Source organism: Ovis canadensis, chromosome 13 (assembly GCF_042477335.2).
Source record: "Ovis canadensis isolate MfBH-ARS-UI-01 breed Bighorn chromosome 13, ARS-UI_OviCan_v2, whole genome shotgun sequence".
Classification (NCBI taxonomy): domain Eukaryota; kingdom Metazoa; phylum Chordata; class Mammalia; order Artiodactyla; family Bovidae; genus Ovis; species Ovis canadensis.
The window spans coordinates 76,623,120-76,642,468 of NC_091257.1; the positions used below are offsets into that span (position 1 = coordinate 76,623,120).

The 19,349-nt window shown below is 47.1% G+C and overlaps 1 protein-coding gene across 1 annotated transcript in view; it reads left to right on the top strand.

Annotated features, from left to right (window-relative positions):
- The window catches only part of HCK (HCK proto-oncogene, Src family tyrosine kinase), a 44,119-nt gene that overhangs the window by 10,181 nt on the left and 14,589 nt on the right, over nucleotides 1-19,349 (top strand). The window contains exons 2-6 of the mRNA XM_069548304.1: nucleotides 7,403-7,520; nucleotides 10,460-10,502; nucleotides 10,908-11,007; nucleotides 11,764-11,862; nucleotides 15,808-15,911. Coding sequence (XP_069404405.1) covers nucleotides 7,404-7,520; nucleotides 10,460-10,502; nucleotides 10,908-11,007; nucleotides 11,764-11,862; nucleotides 15,808-15,911 — 463 coding nt within the window. The 5' untranslated portion in view covers nucleotide 7,403. The remainder of the gene's footprint in view (nucleotides 1-7,402; nucleotides 7,521-10,459; nucleotides 10,503-10,907; nucleotides 11,008-11,763; nucleotides 11,863-15,807; nucleotides 15,912-19,349) is intronic.

The following is a 19,349-nucleotide window of genomic DNA, read 5'->3' on the forward strand; positions in this document are numbered from 1 at the left end:
ATTTGCAAAATCAAAGTTTTGAGCTCTTGATCAGAAAGAAGCTGACAGTTGGAAAAGGGAAGAGATGGAGAGTCAGAGGTGACCCCAAATGTCCATCATGGAGAGCAGTCACTTGGAGGTTTGCCTGGTTCATTCAGAAGAGTCAAGGAACCCGAGGAGAGGGAGCTATGTGTTCCTGAAAACTCTTCAGGGACTTGGTCCCCGACAGCGGAAGGTTTGTTCCCCTGCCCCCATGGCTGAGCTATTCTGAGAAGGAAAAGTTCCTCTAAATGGACAGTCTTGAGCCCTGGGGAGAATGGGAGGAGGAGAGCTGGGTTCTTGCTCTACCTGCCACTGACTACCTAGGAATCCTCTCTTCTGTGGGCCTCCATTTCCCCATCTGACAGATGGGTTCATGTATATGGCCAGCCTAATCCACGTCAGGCCCTTTCTAGGCATGGCTTCAGTGCCACCAGCTTCATACTCCACACACCCCTCACCCACTCTAATGGGTCTAGTGCCCTCTTTACTTTCTTCTATCAAAACTTCCTTTAATAGGAAGTTACAGCAATCTTTGCCGTAAGCCATTTACACCTGAGTATGAATTGCAATCCTTTGTAAGAATTTCCTTTGCACTCAGCAGGCCTCTTTGAGGTTCAAAGGCACAGAAATCCAATTCAAACTGGCTCAAGCAGAAAAAGAAGGATATTGGAAAGTCCATGAGCATATCTGCTTTATGCAGAGTTGAAGAATCTGTATTTCTTCATTACTAGGCTCTGCTTTGCAACACCCATTTTCCAGCCAAATGGGTGACTCTCATTGGCCAGAACTGAGTCACATGCCCATCTCTGCTCCTATTACTGCAAGTCTGATTGGCCAGACTTCATCACAGACCCATCAGCTCTGCCATACATAGTCCAGGAACTGATAATGGGAGAGGGGTGGTTCCCAAAGAAAATTGAGGAGCTATTGTCAGAAGGAGGAGGAGTAGCTGCTACACAAGAAAGAGCTATAGCTGTGCCCTTCGGAGAACTAATCACCCGACATCTCATCTCATGTTTGGGGAAACTGAGGCCCAGAGAAAGGCTGGGACTTGCCTAAGGTCACACAGTGAGTTTGCGGCAGAGGTGAGACTAAACTCCAGGGCTCCTTGCTCCCAGCCCTCAAAAGCCACTGCTTGAGCCTAAAAGCTCCTAGGAAACCACCAGCCGCCCACTCCACAGGCTGTTCAGGCAGGGCTCTGAGGAGGAGTCTCTGAGGCCTCTGTGGCCAGCACGGTGACCATGGGAAGCAGTCAGGCCAAGCAAGCTGAACTTTCTTGCTTCCCTTCCACGTAGGGCCTGCAGAAACCGAGGGGACAGGGAGCCGGTTTCAGGTTCCAGGGGTTTCAGTAGTGAGTTGAGGAAGTGTCTTTGCTGGGGATCAGCTGTTCTAAGTTAATGTGGGGCCAGGCAAGCCACTTCTGCTCTCAGAGCCTGGTTTTGAGTCAGGTTAGACAAGAAACATGTGTTTTCAGAAATTTCAAAGAGCCTTTCAAATCCCTATCCCACAGGACCTCAGGCCAAGCCTGAGAAGCAAGTGCCTCCTATTATAAAGGGGTGGGGAGAGGGCAGAATGAGGCTCAGAGAGGGCAAGAGCCTTACTCAAGGTCACACAGCAGTCAGTGGAAGAACTGGGATCCAAAGCCAAGTATTCAGACCCCAGGCTTGGCCTTCCTTCCACTACGTTGGTGGGTCTCAAATTTCAGTGCGCTAAGACCCTCCTAAAGAATTGTTTGAAATGCAGATTCTCTGCCTTCATCCCCAGAAACCCTAGTTCTTTCAATTCAGCGTGTTGCCTGGAATAGTTGAGAGTCAGTGAGGACTCTTTGGGTACAAGTGGCAGAAATCCAATTCAAACTGGCTTAGGCAAAATTGAGAATTTATTTGCTCGTGAGTTAGAAGAATTCTGAGGTTGAAAAGTTTTAGGCATAGCTGGATCCAGGTGTTCAAACATGTCTTCAGGAATCACTTTGTCCCCATTGCTCAGCTCTGTTGGCCTCTGATGGCTTCCCTCTAAAGCAGTCCCTCCCTTCATGATGTCAGAATGGCTCCCAAGAGCTCCAGTTTTCTACATTCACACCTACATCTATACTCAAATCTATACCTACACCTACATCCATTTCCATATCCACGGCCACATACATCCACATCTATACCTACATCTATACCTGTGTCCACATCCACAGCTACATCCACATTCACACCCACATCTACAACAATGCTTATAGAAAGAGAATACTTTTCCCCTAATTTTCCCAGCAAAACCCCGAGGCAGACTGCCTCAGATAGAATCACATACATACCTATGACTGAACCAACCACCGTTGGTTGTCAGGAAGACATGGAATTCTCTAGTGGGCTGGTCCTGTATCAAGTTGTCAGTCCCTGAAGACAAGGGAGGGGTTAGACCCCCAGAAGCCCCACTGAAGGCTGGGTTCCTAAGGAATATCCAGGCATGGTTATCAGAAAAGGGATGGATGCTGATGAAGCATGGAGAAGGCAATGGCACCCCACTCCAGTACTCTTGCCTGGAAAATCCCATGGATGGAGGAGCCTCGTAGGCTGTGGTCCATGGGGTCGCTAAGAGTTGGACATGACTGAGTGGCTTCACTTTCACTTTTCACTTTCATGCATTGGAGAAGGAAATGGCGATCCACTCCAGTGTTCTTGCCTGGAGAATCCCAGGGACGGGGAAGCCTGGTGATCTGCCATCTATGGGGTTGCACAGAGTCGGACACGACTGAAGCGACTTGGCAGGAGCAGCAGCAGCTGAAGAAGCAAGAGCAAAAAATATTCACCATGCCCAGTTCTCAACTAGAATGATCACATGAATCACCTGGGCCTTGTAAAAACGTACATTCTGATTTGGGAGGTGGGGCCTGAGGGTCCTCATTTCTAACAGCTCAAATACGATGATGCTGCTGGTTTCCATGCTGGCCGTGCTCCAAGCAGCCAGGCACCCTGTCACATTTCTAACTCACTTCCAGCCGCTCTGTGGTCCCCACCCTGCAGAGAGGCCCTGGGTTACACAAACTTCTTCTCTTGCCCTCTCCCTACCCCATCCCATGGTTCCGAAACCCAGCCAAACACCAGCATCATCTATTTGGGAAAAAGTGAAAGTCGCTCAGTCCTGTCCGACTCTTTGTGGCCCCATGGACTATACTGCTGCTAAGTCACTTCAGTGGTGTCCGACTCTGTGAGACCCCATAGACCAGACCAGGGGTCAAACCCAGGTCTGTCATCCCAGGCAGATTCTTTACCAGCTGAGCCACCAAGGAAGCCCAAGAATACTGGAGTGGGTAGCCTATCCCTTCTCCCGCAGATCCTCCTGACCCAGGAATTGAACTGGGGACTCCTGCATTGCAGGCAGATTCTTTACTAACTGAGCTATCAGGGGAGCCCATTTGGGAAGCCCATTTGGGAACCACTTGTCAACATATAGGGGTTTCCCTTGTGGTTCAGGTGGTAAAGAATCTGCCTCCTATGCAGGGGACCCAGGCTTCTGATTTGATCATCCTTCCTTTCAAATGGTACAACAGAATCCTTTTTGAGTCTTGAAGTGCTCTGTATATGGTTTACTATCATAAACTCCCTCAAATTCTCTTTGAAAGACAGTGCTTCTATGAAATATTCCTGAATTTCCCCAAATCTTCATTGAAATCTCTCCTCTTCAAAATCCAATTTATTATCCTGCTGCTCAATTATTATACACAGGTTGTTTTTACTATGAATAAAGTAACATATATATGTTAGTGGAAGAACCTGGATAGATATTATTCACAAAATGGCTTGATATTATATGTGTCTTACATGTTGTTTTTCTTACTCAACAAGCATTTTAGAAGTCTTTGCATGGCTCTGACTGTCTTTGCCAATACCTAACAGCTCCTTGGGAATGTAATTCTGTGTGTCCAGTCTTTGCATCCCAGCTGGAGCAGGAGCCAGGTCCAGATGCCTTTACCTTGGACTGACTACAGAAAGCATGGGCTTTGGGCACACATTTACTCACTGACCATGTGTTACACTCCTCCTGTGTGCCAGCAAGGTGCTGAGCTGACCACCAAGGAACACAGAAATGAGCAGGACCAGTCTCTGGGGTGCTGCTGTGATGGCAATATTCTGTATCTGCACTGCTGAGTAGAGTAGCTTCAGCCACAGACAGCTCTTTCTCTCTCTTTTTAATATTTATTTATTTCTTTGGTCAGGCCTTAGTTGCAGCATGCAGGATCTTAGTGGTAGCATGTGGGGATCTTCAATTGTGGCATGTGGGATCTAGTTCCCTGGCCAGGATTCCAACCCAGGGCCCCGTGCATTGGGAGCACAGTGTCTTAGCCACTGTGGACCTGGACCACAAGGGAAGTCCTCACAGACAGCTCTTGAGCACATGAAACATGGCAAGTCCTAGCTGAGATGTACTGTACATGTAAAACACACACTGAGATATAAAGACTCAACATTAAAAAAAAAAAGAATATAAAGCATCTCATTGATCATTTTATGTTGATCACATTAATAATAATTTTGACATATTGGGAAAAGTAAATACATCTGAAAATTAATTCCCTTGTTTCTTTTTACCTTGAGAAAACACGGTTATGGAAAATTTTAAATTATATACGTGGCTCACATTACATTGCTGTGTCTAGTGGTCATGAAAATGAGCATTTCAGAGGCCACTCTAGGCCAAGCAGTGGTGTGGTTCTCTTGGTTTAGGGGGAAATCATGTTGTATGCTAATTTGACTCTTGCCCATATACCACTTAAAAAAAATACTTCATTGTGCAAAAACGGAACTAACAGGAATTCCCTATTTTAAGAAGTTAACTTCTCAAGTATTATGATATCTCTAAACTTGAGGCCCAAAGGACTGGCAAACAGTGTTCCTCCAGGGCAGGGCTATCTGCCAGTAAATGGCAATGATATGATTAGCTCTTCTGTAGAACTTAACTGTGTGGCGGATGCCTTCAGACTTCTCAACTCACTCTGTGCTCACCACCACCCTGAATCATGTGTTTATGTGTTAGGAGACCTACCCCTCAAGACCCTGTGGCCACGTTGAATATGTCAGTTGATGATGAATACCAAATACATGCTCAGAGAGGTGGAGGGAGCTGCCCTACCTCCCACAGCCATCCTCTTCCCAGATCACCCTTAACTTAATCAAAATACATCGGAATATGATTTTCTGTCATATAGAACCTCACAATAACCTGTTTTATTTCCCACAACTGTAATACATATTTATCACAAGCCAGAAAGGTGTTGGTTTTCATTTTCAGTTCATATGAGTACATTATAAAACAGTGATTAATTGCAATACTTTTTCAAATTAATGATCCAGCGCTCCAGGAGTCTGGATCAGTTCCTTACTTTATTTGCAAAAGGAGAATGAAGCAGAAACCACTTATCTTAAGGTGGTAAACTGTTCCCAATTCCCACCAGGACAGACAAAAACATCCTTGTAAATGGAAAGAATCTTTTTAAAAAAGTAAGTAAATAACTCCCATAAACCTAGGAGTTTGGGTTTTTTTTCTTAAGCCACAAACACATGTTCATTTTAACAAGATAAGTATAACTGCTTTAGAAGAAAATTGCAATTGTGCAGAGCTGAGGAAAACAATTACTTCCTTATGTGACTTCCCAGCAAACATGTGCACATTTTGAGAAAAGAATAAAACGCTTCTACCACTTTAACGAAGTTTTGACTCTGATGGATCAATGTGTTTTCTTTAAATTTTATTAATCCATCAGCAAAGTCTGTCAGCTCTACCTCCAAAATATGTAAGCTGATAATGCAAGGGATACCAAAATGTCCCCTGACCCTTTCTGCTGCTTACCCCCTCAGTAACCACCACCCCAGGCCAGGCCACCATCAAGCATCTCGAGCCAGACCTATTCTCTAAAGGCCATGTTCCACCGAGCAGCTGAACAGCTGACAGGGTTATTTAAAGTGCAGATTGAATCCTGTCATCCTTGGGAAACTTGCCCTGGTTTCCCATCAGCCTTAGAATGCAATCCAAATTCCTCACCATGGTAAAGATGGGGCAGCCTCGTCGTATATCTGCTCCCACCTGCCTGTGACCTCCAGTCACACTGGCCTCCTTTCAGCACCTGATTCTCTTCAAGCACATTCCAGCCTCAGGGCCTGTGCACTCACTGTTTATACTCACCTTTGTATTCACTCGCTGGGAGCACTGTTCCCTCAGAGTGTTACATAACCGACTCCTTTGTGTCAGCTGGGCCCCAGGTCCAGCATCACCTCCTGAGAGAGGCCTTCCCCAGCCACCCTGACTACAGAGGCCCCGCACTGTTGTTCCCTATCAACATCCTCTTTGAGCATCCTCACGCATTTCACTAACTAAATTTATCCCGTTAATTATTTGTTACCTGATCCTTACCTGTGTCTCCCATCCACCTCCAGGGTGAGCTCCAACAGGGGCGTGAACTTGGTTGTCTTAGTCATGATTTAGCAAAGTGCTCAGTAGGGAATTCCCTGGTGGTTTGATCCCATGCCTCCACTGCAGGGGGTATGGGGTCAATCCCAGACTGGGAAACTAAGATCCCCCATGCCATGTGGTGCGGCCAAAATAAATACATAACTGAAAATTTAAAGGAAGAAATGTAAAGGAAGAAAAGTGCTCAGTAAATGTTTGCCCAATAAATGAATGAACGAATGAATGACCAAATAAGTCCACGAGGGAAAGAAGGGAAGGAAGAAAAAGAGGGAGGGAGGGAAAAAGGAAGGATGCTGTTAGAAGGCAATTATAAAGTGATATGAGGGGTCTGGTGGCTTGACTGTTTGAGCCACATTATGTGACCTGATCTCTATTATTTAATATAAAATATTAACTTATTATATAACAAAAGTTTATAGTCTTACTGTTGGCTCATAGCCTGACTCTAGACTATTTCCCCACCCACGTACTTTCTCATCCTCCCAACACCCTGAGAGTAGGCTGTATTAGTATCCCCATTTCGCTGATGAGGAACCGAGACTAGGGAGCAGGGGCAGTGATAAGTGAGCAGTTAGTGTGGGGACAGGGGGGAAGGACCAAGTATCAGCTCAGGCTTTCTGATCCCAGAGTGTGTTGAATTTCAATAATCATCACGATTTATTCTCTCAATAAACTTCCCATCGCCAGAGTCCTTGGTAGCGTGACTTTGACAACTTGTCAGCTCTGTGTGGGTGCGTGGCAGATGTGGATATGGGGAAGCCCAGAGATGACAAGGGCAGAGTGAGCTCTGTAAGGTGAGGGTGAGGTAGCAGGGCTGACACGGGGAGGGGAGCCAGCCTCGTAACAGGGGGTCTCAAGCCCAGCACCAAAGACTCCCCCTTGCGGGGATCAGAGCAAGCTGGGCTCATCTCCCTTCTCTCTACCGCAGGATGGGATGCGTGAAGTCCAAGTTCCTCCGGAATGGAGGCAAGGTCTCAAAAACCGAGCCCAACACCAACCCACACAGCCCCGTGTATGTGCCGGATCCCACGTCCTCGAGCAAGCGGGTGAGTGGGGGAAGAAACGGGATGCTGGCCGCTGTCCGGGGCTGCCCCACGCTGCCCCAAACTGCTCTCACCGTTCTCTGTTATCCCAAGAGTGAGCAGCGTGAGTCTGGGGTGAAATGCAGCTGACCAGTCACCAGCAGTGCCCTGACTCCGCAGGATACACGCCTTAGCCCCTCAGCCTGGGTGACCAGGTCCCAGGGCATAGCCGGCCGTCCCACCCGGCCAGCACCATAATCAGTGCTGAGGATAATGAATGAGCAGCTAAGTCACAACAGCAGTTGAAGAAATGACAGTAATGATGACAGCATCGGTATCATGGCGACAGCTGTAGTAACAATGGTAGTAATAATAGTAACAACAATCCTCGTGGGAATATAATAGCAACGGAGGTAGGAACCACAGCACAGAGTCTATGAGAGGAGTGGTAATACTCGCAGAGGTATCTGCTCACTTCTGTTACACTTACACAGAGCTTACGATGAACCAAGCACCGTCCTGAGGGCATGATGGATATTAACACCTTTAATCCTCACAATAGTGCTCTTGTGGGCCACAAGTTGTTTTATACCTGTTTCAGAGATGAGACGCAGACGCTAAATGACTTGCTGCACCTGCAGGGCTAGTAGGGATTCAAACTCAGTGCATGTTCCAGTGTCCCAGTGGCAGGAACAAAGAGAGGCAGAGCCAGCCGCTAGTGACGGGAGCCGTGTCATGGTGGCATTCGTGTGGCCTGGGGGCAGCAGTTGCCACAGAAGTCCCCCGACTAGTCATGGTAGTTGCAATGGTTCGAAGAGCAATAACAATAGTAATAGTGGTGGTTACAGTAATAGTCCTAGTAACAGGGCTGACAGTGCTGTTGCTGCTGTTAAGAGCAGTAGCAGCAGTTGTAATAAGCATTATTGTTCTTTGGAAATCTTCTATGATCTGGGCACTGGACTGAGCTGTTTCTATACCATTCAGTTCAGTTCAGTTCAGTCGCTCAGTTGTGTCTGACTCTTTGCGACACCATGAATCACAGCACGCCAGGCCTCCCTGTCTATCACCAACTCCTGGAGTTCACTCAGACTCATGTCCATCGAGTCAGTGATGCCATCCAGCCATCTCATCCTCTGTCGTCCCCTTCTCTTCCTGCCCCCAATCCCTCCCAGCATCAGAGTCTTTTCCAATGAGTCAACTCTTCGTATGAGGTGGCCATTAATTCTCACCAAAATCCATGAGGCTGGAGTTAATGCTTCTTATAGCCAGGGTGACAGAGGCTCAAAGTTAAAAGGCTCCCTGGGCTCGTAGTGCTGGGAGGCAGCAGAGCTGGGTCATTCTAAACTCAACGCTGGGGTTCTCTCTCCTCTGGGGTCCTTTCGTCCATCCCCTTATCTGAAGCTATCCCAGCAAGCACAGCCTCCGGAGGCAGGGGTGCACTTCTTCCTGGTGCTCCTTAGAAAGTTCTTCCTCATGTTGAAGGGAGGCCTATTACCCCATAACCCTTACTCCTGGATCCTATACCTCCCCCTTCAGTCCCGCCCCAAACACATCTACTACCTTTGCCCTGTGAGAGCTTGTAGAAATGGAAGGCAAAGATCTTATCCCAACCCACCCTTTCCTTCCAAATCATCTTTCACACAACATGGGTTCCTGGCCTCTCTTTACCTGCTTGCCCTTCTCCAGGCATGATGCCTAGAACAGGACTAGTTCTAGAAACAGGAGAAGAATGGAATAGGCACCTCCCGTCTTCTGACACTTGACCTCCATTAATACAGCCTGAGTTTTACTTCCCACACTGGTGATGTCCTGAGGTGACATCCTAAACCCTAAGTCACTCCCAGGTCAGCTTCTCTCCTAACTTGCTTGGCCCGGGGCCCTTTCTGTGGCTAGGGTTCCCAAGTCTCAGGTTCTCTGAGGCCCCCTGACTTGTTCCTAGGGGGAAGTAGAGGTTTTCTCCCATCAGTTTTTGCCTGTTCTCTCTGAACATCAAGTTTAAGGGACATTATTATCAGCCATTCATTGCTCTGCTCATGCAGAACTTTGATTTAGCAGTAATGTAGTAACTGAGAAAGGATTCCCAGGCCAAATCAGCTTGCAAAGCACCGGGCCACACACTCCTTTCCATAGGACTTCCCAGAGCCTTTATGAGTCTTTGTAATGGGCTTTACGTGTCTCCCCAAAAAGGATATACTTAGTATTTTCCAAAGCTATTTATTTAAATTAGCATTTACTTATGTGTGTGACACACAAATTCATTCTCTTTTAAAATAAAAATCACAAATTACATTTAAAACTGTAGTGTCTGCTGACCAATGCCCTCCTCCCTAGAAATACCACACCCTAGCCCAGAGATAACAGCTGTTGTCAGTTTAGCAGGGAACCTTGCAAACCTCTTTCCATGAATTTACTCACACCTGTACAGTATGTGTCCAAAGAAATTGTTTAGGATGTGTGAGTATGTGTTTTATACCAGCGTATCATTTTTACCATTCTGAAGAACTAGCTTTGTTTACTCGACAACGTCCCTTTGAGGTCTTGCTGTGTCAGGAATGAAGTGGCCTCCTTCCTATTAGAGCTGCTTAGAGCAGCTCCCTTAATTTGGTGCCGATTCCCCTTTGGATGGACACTTAGGTTGTTTTATGTAATGGAGCCTTTGTTCATGGGCTTGCTGGTAGACCTAGGATCTCTTCAAACATAGCTTGGAAAACACTGATCTGGACCAACTCCCCTCACTGTATGTTGAGGGGAAGAGACAAGTCAGTGTCCCCCAGTATGTCTAAGGCAGAGCCCATAACCCTAGAGGTCTGCATCCTTGTACTAGCTGTGCCCCTAAGGTGCTGTGTTGCCTCTGGGCCTCCCCCCATGACACATGGGGTTGGGATATCCTTTTTTGACACAAACCTTCCATGGCTCCACACACACTGTTGGATTCATTCTCTTCTCCCGTTTCTTCCCCACAGTGGCCTGACAGTAGCAACGGCAACCCACCAGGGTCCACAGAGGGTAAGTAACTGGCAGGCACGTGCAGTGGAGTCTGGTGATTGGGGTGAGTATCTGGAAGGCACGTGCAGTGGAGTCTGGTGATTGTAGAGGATTAGGTTAGGTGCTTGGTGAGAGCTTGAGGTAAAAATCCAAAACAGTCAAAACCGCCCTTGAAAATCCCCTAATTTGCCCCCAAAGTACTTAGTATAGGCCATTGTGTTTCTATAGCACTATTTCACAGCATGAACATAACTCCATTAGCTTTGAACTCAAGAATGACCTTTGGCAAGATGCTTGCTTGTATAGCATGAACACACATATCAAGGGGTCCAGGGCTGGGTGCCAGGTTTTGGGGTGAGAAACACCCAGGGCCGTGGGTGTGCTCAGATAAAGCCTCACCATCCCATGTGTCTCCCTTCCCAACAGGTTCTGAGGATATCATTGTGGTTGCCCTATATGATTATGATGCCATTCACCATGAAGACCTCAGTTTCCAAAAGGGGGACCAGATGGTGGTCCTGGAGGAGTGAGTCCCCATCCCACTTCCCCTAAGACATAGCTATCTCTAATACTCAACTTTGCTCTCTTTTGTGTTTCAATAAAGAACCTGATAGGCTAGATTATACTAGAGTGTAAATGACTGATGAGAATGTGATCATAATAGAGGAAGAAGGGTTTGCTGTTAACCTGGGTTTTAGCCATAGTAAAGGGCCTTGTGTGCTGGCTAATGGTGCACATCCAGGCAAGGATAGACAGCTGACAGTGCTTTCCTAGGAAAGCCTTCCTTGGACTCCTATGATTAAGTGGCAGGCTTACCTATGGAACAGACCCTGTTGAGGTGACTTTGCACTTAGATCAGTGGATCTCTGAGTTTGCTACCTCCAATCTCCTATAATCCTCACCAACACTAGATGGAGTATCTAATATGTACTGGGACTGCTTATGCTTGGTCAGACTCCTGAGCCCAGTCCCTCTGGCCAGCAAGCCACTGTGAGCCTGCCATGGGCACAGGGCCTGCCTTATATATGGTTGGTAAGGTCAAGGCCACAAGTCCAGGGAATGAGAGTGAGGCCAAAGACCTAGGACTGTGGACTGTGAATGTAGGGACAGAGCTTGATTCTAGCCCCGGGGTTGTTGTAAAGATATTAACCTTCATCATGGAGTGCAGGCTAGGGGCTGGGACGGTAGTGGCCCTGCCCTTCACCCTACCAGCTTCCTGCTGTTGGGGGTATTCTAGGCCACGGCTGCAGGGTTGACCCCTTTGCCCCCTTCTGTCCCCCAGGTCTGGGGAGTGGTGGAGAGCGCGATCTCTGGCCACCCGGAAAGAGGGCTACATCCCAAGCAACTACGTTGCCCGCGTCAACTCTCTGGAGACGGAGGAGTGAGTATTCCATCTCCCTGCCCTCCAGAAGCAAGGATGAGCTGAGCCAGCCTTGCTTTTGCCTCAGGGCCTTTGTGCTCACTGTCTCCCCTGCCTGGCACACTCTTCCTAGAGCTGTTTGCCTGGCTGGTTCCTTTTCATCCTTTGGGTCTCAGAGAGGCCTTCCCTGGCCACTAGTCTCAAGCAGGTCCCCACTGTGACTCTGTGTGACTCCCTGCTTTACTTCTTCTGAACACTTCTCACTAGCAAAAACAATCTTGTTGCTTTGGTTGTCCCCAGTTCGCTGTCTGCCTTCCCCCACTAGAATGGGAGCACATGAGGGTAGGGACACGGTCTGTCCTCTGCTGTATCCTGCACCCTCCACACAGGCTGGCATGCAGTAGGTGCTCAATGCATATTTGTTGGATGAAGTATAACAGTTGTGCCAAGGAGGGTCCTCTGAGAGGAAAGCCAGCCCATGCCTGGCTGGTCACTCCTCACATGACTCATTCAGCCTGCCTGTGCCTGTGCCTCCCTGAGCCCTGTGCCAACTAGGGGCCACAGAGCCAATGAGACATCCCCCACCCTCAAGGAGATCACTGTAACCCCTCATTCTTTACTGCGGGCTCTTTGTGTCTACCTTGACTCAGAAAACAGACAGTTGTACTTTATCCATCCATCCATCCGCTCAATCATTCCACAGACCCTTGAGCATCCACTGAACTCCCAGTCCTTCTTCCAGGAATACTAGATGACTCAGGCAGGCTTCCTCCCTGGAGATGTTCACAGTATGGGGGGTGACACTGACAAGTGAGAAGGTGGCCACACTATAGGGTGGCAATAGATTCAATTCAGAATCAGCCAGTCAAAAAGCTGAAACCTGACGGTCACCACAGTTTTATCTCCTTTGCCTCCTCCCTCTGGCTAGATGGTGTTGAGGGTTTGGGATACTTACTTGTTAAAACGGGCTTTTCCTATTTTAAAGTCACCCCTTTCTTAGCACACAAAAAACCTCTTTGCCCTGTGAAGTCTCCCCTCTATGGCCGTGAGGAAGCCCTCACTCCCAGCCCTGACCCGTCTGTCCTGGAATGCCCCCAGCACATGCCGTACATGCTGCAGCTGTGGGAAGCGGGGGGGCGTTGGCTGCTTCTCTGTCCTTCCAGGCTTCCTCCTGGGGCATCTGTGCTCTGCTCCCCTGCTCCAGGCTCTGAACACTTAGAGAATTCCTACACCATACCTCACCCTGCAGCAGCCTTGAAGAAGGCATGGCTGGTATTACTCCTTAAAGCAATATAACTGCTGAGTGGAAAAGGCAAGGTGCAGAGGACAGATGTGGTGGGTTATCATTTGGGTGATAACTTAATGGCTGGTTCTCGATCTTGAGTGCATCAGCATCACCTAGAGGGTTAGTTAAAATGCTGGTTTCTGGGCCCCACTCCTCAACTGTCTAATTCATAATTGGCATTTCTAACAAGTTCTCAGGTGAGGTGGATGCTGCTGATCCAGGGATCCACCTTGAGAACCACTGACCTGAATACGCCTATGAGTCTTGCACTCCCAGGCTCTTGTGTCCACATCAAGAGACTGCTTGCAAAGACTGCCTCTAAAGAGAGCAGCTGGGGCCTGGAAATCAGCGTGGGATGGAATCTTACTTCCTCATTTGCCTTGAAATAAGCAGCATTTTCAAATGTTTCAAAATGCAAATGGTGCCGAAGGACATATACTAAAGAGTGAAAAGTCTTCCCCCCACCCTATCCCCAGCCAGCTACTTCCCTTCCAGAAGCAACCAGTTTCTTGTAAGTCCTCCCAAATGCTTTGTACTTGATTAAGAAACTACATATATCTTCCTCCAATTTGTTGAAAAATTGGAGTATAGCTGATTTAGAATGTTGTGTTAGTTTCAACTGTACAGCAAAGTGAATCTGTTATACATATAGATATATCCACTCTTTTTTAGATTCTTTTCCCATAGAGGCCATTATAAATATTAAATATAGTTCCTTGTGCCATAGGTCCCTATTAGTTATCTATTTTATGTATAAGTAGTATGTATATGTCAATCTCAGTCTCCCAGTTTATCCCTCTTCTTCCCTTTCCCCACTGGTAACCGTAAGTTTGTTTTCTACATCTGTGACACTATCTGTTTTGTAAGCTCACTTGACCATTTTTGTAGATTCCACATGTAAGCGATATCATTTGGTACTTGTCTTTCCCTTCCTGACTCTCTTCACTCAGTATGATAATCTCTGGGTTCATCCATGTTGCTGCAAATGGCATTGTTTTATTCTACTTCATGGCTAATATTCCACTATCATGTCTGTGGTGGCTCAGCGGTAAAGGATCCACCTGTAATGCAGGAGACACAGGTTTGATCCCTGGGTTGGGAAAATCCCCTGGAGAAGGAAATAACTTCCCACTCCAGTATTCGTGCCTGAGAAATCCGATGGGCAGAGGAGCCTGGTGGGCTACAGTCCATGGGGTCGCAAAAGAGTCAGACACGACTTAATGACTAAACAGCAACAACAATATTTCATTGTACGTAAGTCCTGCAACTTCTTGATCCATTCATCTCTTGATGGACATTGAGGTTGTTTCTGTGTCTTGGCTATTGCGAACAATGCTGCAAAGAACATTGTCTCTCTCCGTTTTATTCTACACTATCCTCTCCCACCTCTCTTGTTCAGATCTTCCGTGCAGTGCCACAGTGCCTCCGTTTCACAGCTGCAGTGTCTGCCATGTAGGCGCCCCACCATCCCTCGTCAGTGGTCACTTAAGCTGTCCCCAGTCTCATGCTGCCTTGAGTCTCCTTGGGTATATGCCATTTCTTCCTGTGCAGAATCCATGGGATAACTTCCTGGGGGTGGGATTGCCAGGAGGACAGCTCTTACTGTGTACCCTTAACATTGCTTGAACATTTTACCATGGCTTGACTCACTTTACCAAATGAAAGCAAGGAAGGCAGGGGTGTGGCAGGGTGATTAGGACCTTTGGCTCTGGAGTTAGACTGCCTGACTTTGAATCCTGCCTACACCACTTACTAGCTATGTGATGCCAGGCAAGTTACTTGCTCTTTCTGTTTCTTGATTTCCTCATCTGTAAAATGGGGGTAATAAAGGCAATGATTCCATAGAGTTGTTGGGTGGATAATAAGAGCTTGATAAATGGTAGCTGCCTGTTTCCCCAGTTGATAGCAGAGGAAACAGAAGTCCAGAGAGGGAAAGCAATGTGCTCTAAGTCACACATAGATTTGTGGCAGGGTCAAGGCCAGTTGACCTCTGGCCTGGGGCTTTTTCCATCACAGTGCATGAACTACTCCTCAGGGAATAAGTTTGGTTTTTGCTGCTTAAAGTTATCCTTAGATTTTTGAGGGGGATCTAAAGATCCCAAATAGTCAAGGAGGATGAAGAAAGGTCCAGGGATGTGGTGCCAAGTATAAAGTTATTTGAAATCTCACATTTGAGCTTAGAAATTCATGCTGATGTCATATTCAACTCTGTATCTACAGAGGAAGATGAACTGTGATGGTAACAAAGCTCAGCCCTCACTCACATGGGCCTCTAAGATCCTGAGAGGTTGATCAAACTAGAGAAGTCTGCAAAAGGAAGATTTTTGACCACAGTTGGTTAAGACTGCTGTATTTTCCCACCCAGTCTTTTTGCTCATCACCTTATCCTTCATGTTGGGTGGTACTGGAATAACCAGCAACATTTTATATTAGTATTTATAATGCTGTATTATTTTTCTTAGAGAAATCTCCCCAAATTGCAAGTTTCAGCCCCAGCGAACTGGATTCACTTGTGGTAAAATGTCAATATCAAAGGAATGACTGCTTTCCCCCCAAAGAATCTTTGAGTAAAACTGACACCAGAGGAATCCAGGCCCTTGGAATCCTGATGCCAGGCGAGAATGCTGATAGTCAGACAGGACTGCCCACTGCGGGCTTACTGCCCCCTCCCTTCCCTCCAGGTGGTTCTTCAAGGGCATCAGCCGAAAAGATGCAGAGCGCCAACTCCTGGCCCCTGGCAACGTGCTGGGCTCCTTCATGATCCGGGACAGCGAGACCACCAAAGGTGAGGCCAGTCCTCCTAGCCCTGTGTTTCCACCCCACCACACAGGGGAGCCCCAGACATGACTGGACACCATCCTTCCCTGGGGTATGCCATTGTCTTAGCAACTCACCCAGCCCCCGTCCCCGGCTTGCCAGGCTTCCTTCTGCTCTTTGTTCAAACCTTCTCAGCCCCCAGACCTGCCAACTTAGGTCAGTGAAAGTAAGATGCAGTGGTTACTGCCCTGAAGAACAACAACCTGCTGAACTTGATCTTCATTAGCTTGGATTCTTTTATATACCCATCAAAATATATCTTGTCCACAAGCCTGACTCCTCTCTCCTTCCATAAGGAAATGAGATGGGCTCAGGCTGTAGGAAGAGACCTCAAGCAATCTTGTCTGGGACCTGTTTCAAATAACTCCTTTGAGGTATTTGGATATTTTGATGTTGGTGACCTGCTTCCTGAAACTTCTGTGCTGTGAGGGTGGCTTTGTGCCTGGTCATTGCATAGGAGGCAAGAGTAGTGCCCCAAAACAACAAATAACTCAAACTGGCATCAACTAAGGCCAGTTTTGCCAAAGGGATGATTGTAAGTAGGAGTCCTTTGATTTCAGATTTCACACACAGTGTGTGCCTTTACTGCTGTGTTTAGATTCAAAACTCCTTGGTTCAGAGAAATCAGTAAATTGTATAAGGTATGATCTCACAGTACCCTGGACAATCAGTTCAGGGGCCTTCTACTTGCCCCCTGATTTCTGACCTGGGGAAGCCTGAATGTGGCTAAAAGCAGCACTCACAATCTGTGTTTCGGGTCAGGGAATGTTTTGGCTTTATTTCCTCCCACCCAACAAACTCCCTACCAGCCCCCAGAGGAAAAGAAATGGTACAAAAAGATAGAGCCGTACACAGCCCTCGGCTTCTCTTCTCCCTCTGGGCCATCCTGCACACAAGGGCAGGAAGGTGAGCCTGGCCACTCCCACAGCCCTCAGAGTGGGCATAGGTGGGTTCATGGAGTTAATAAACTTGTAGTACAAGTGCCCTGAGTCCCATCCTGCTGCTTCCTGGGTTCTGCCCTTCCCCATTCAGCATCAGCCAAGTCAGCCTCCCCTTGACTGGGCAGAGTGATTAACAGTGTGGTCCCAGCTACCTGGGTTTGAAGCCCAGCTCTGCTACTTACAGGCTGTGTGACTTCAGGTTAGGTACTTCATCTCCCTGGACCTCAGTCTCCTTACGTACAACATTGTGGTGATATAAAACCTCTACCTGTGGGGTTAATCATTCACTGTAATGAACAATATAGCTTATTATAATGCATATAACTATAGTCCATTATAATGAATATTATTCCTATCCATTCATTGTTATTATTTATTATTCCTATTCATTCATTGTCAAGAGCTGACTCATTTGAAAAGATCCTGATGCTGGGAAAGATTGAGGGCAGGAGGTGAAGGGGGTGACAGAGGATGAGATAGTTGGTTGGCATCATCAACTCAATGGACATGAGTTTGAGCAAACTCCAGGAGATAGTGAAGGACAGGGAAGCCTGGCAGGCTGCAGTCCATGGGGTTACAAAGAGATGGACATGACTGAGCAACCAAATAACAGGCATTAAAGAATCCGCCTGCAGTGCCGGAGACCTGGATTCGATCTCTGGGTCGGGAAGGTCCCCTGGAGGAGGGCATGGCACCCACTCCAGTATTCTTGCCTGAAGAATCCCATAGACAGAGGAGCCTGGCGGGCTACAGTCCCATGGGTTCACAGAGTCAGACATGACTGAGCGACTAAGCACAGCAGCCTAGCATGCATGAAAATCGGTCAGTCGTGTCCAACTCTTTCTGACCCATGGACTGTACCCCTCCAGGCTCCTCTGTCCATGGAATTCTCCAGGCAGGAATAAGGGAGTGGGTAGCTATTCCCTTCTCCAGGAGATCTTCCCAACCCAGGGATCAAACTTGGGTCTCCTCCATTGCAGGCAGATTCTTTACCATCTGAGGCACCAGGGAAGCCCCAGCATGTATGGTCAACTGTAATTCATGCAACAATTTAAACCTCCCCCATATCCTATGACATGGTGCTATTGTGGTAGAGAAAGCTGAGAGAGAGAGAAGCTAATAACTTGCCCAAGGACACACAGCTCACAAACCAGAACCGTGGCCAGGGACTGAAAGACATGTGTGTTCCTGGTCTATGTGAATCCAGGATAGTTCCCCATCGCCAGCTCCTTAACTGAATCACATGTGCAGAATCCCTTTACCACATGAGGTGATGCACACACAGGTGTCAGGGATTAGGACGTGGCATTGTGGGGGGCCGTGACTCAGCCTGCCACGACATTTAATATGGACACTTACATTTCAATGTTTATATTGTAATAGTTGAACTGGATTGGTTTGTTTGTTTATCTTTTTGCTTGTTTGCTTCTAAACAGCCTAAACTTTTATTTTCAGAATTAATGTTTATTTGTATTTAAATAACCTATGGATATACCCATACTGCTTTCACTATAAAATCATCTATTTTTATTTTTTAAATGAACTAATTTATTTTGATTGGAGGATAATTACTTTACAATATTGTGATGGTTTTTTGCCATACATCAACATGAATTGGTCACAGGTATACATGTGTCCCCCCAATCCTGAACCCCCCTCCCACCTTTCTCCCCACCCTATTCCTCTGAGTTGTCCCAAAGCGCTGGATTTGAGTGCCCTGCTTCATGCATTGAACTTGCACCGGTCCTCTCTTTTACATATGGTAATGTACATGTTTCAGTGCTATTCTCTCAAATCACCCCACCCTCACCTTCTCCCACTGAGTCCTAAAGTCTGTTCTTTACATCTGTGTCTCCTTTGCTGCCCCGCATCTAGCATCATCAGACCGTTTCTCTAAATTCCATATATATGTGTTAATATACAGTATTCGTCTTTCTCTTTCTGACTTACTTCAGTCTGTGTAATAGGCTCCAGATCCACCTCATTAGAACTGACGCAAATGCGTTCCTTTTTATAGCTGAGTAATATTCTATTGCATATATGTACCACAACTTCCTTGTCCATTCATCTGCTGATGGACATCTAGGTTGCTTCCATGTCCTATCTATTGTAAATAGTACTAAACAGCCTTGCTTTTTACCAAACTGGGTGTGGTATCTTGGTTTTTGTGAAAAATAGATAGATAATAGGAAGAAAAAGAAATAATAATGAACTCAATGATAGCCAATATTACTGAGCTTTTACATCCTGCGTGCAAGCATTACTTCTTTTGCCACCAGGCAGTGTGCTGAGGGGAGGAGATATGATGACCAGTCCCATTCTACAGATAAGGGGACTGAGGCAGAGAGAGGTGATTTGGTCACATGTCCAAGGTCTCACAGGGGAACATGGAACAGCCTGACAAGCACCCGGCAGCCGGACTCCACAGCCCACTCCTACTCTCTGCTCCACTGCGCGGATGTCAA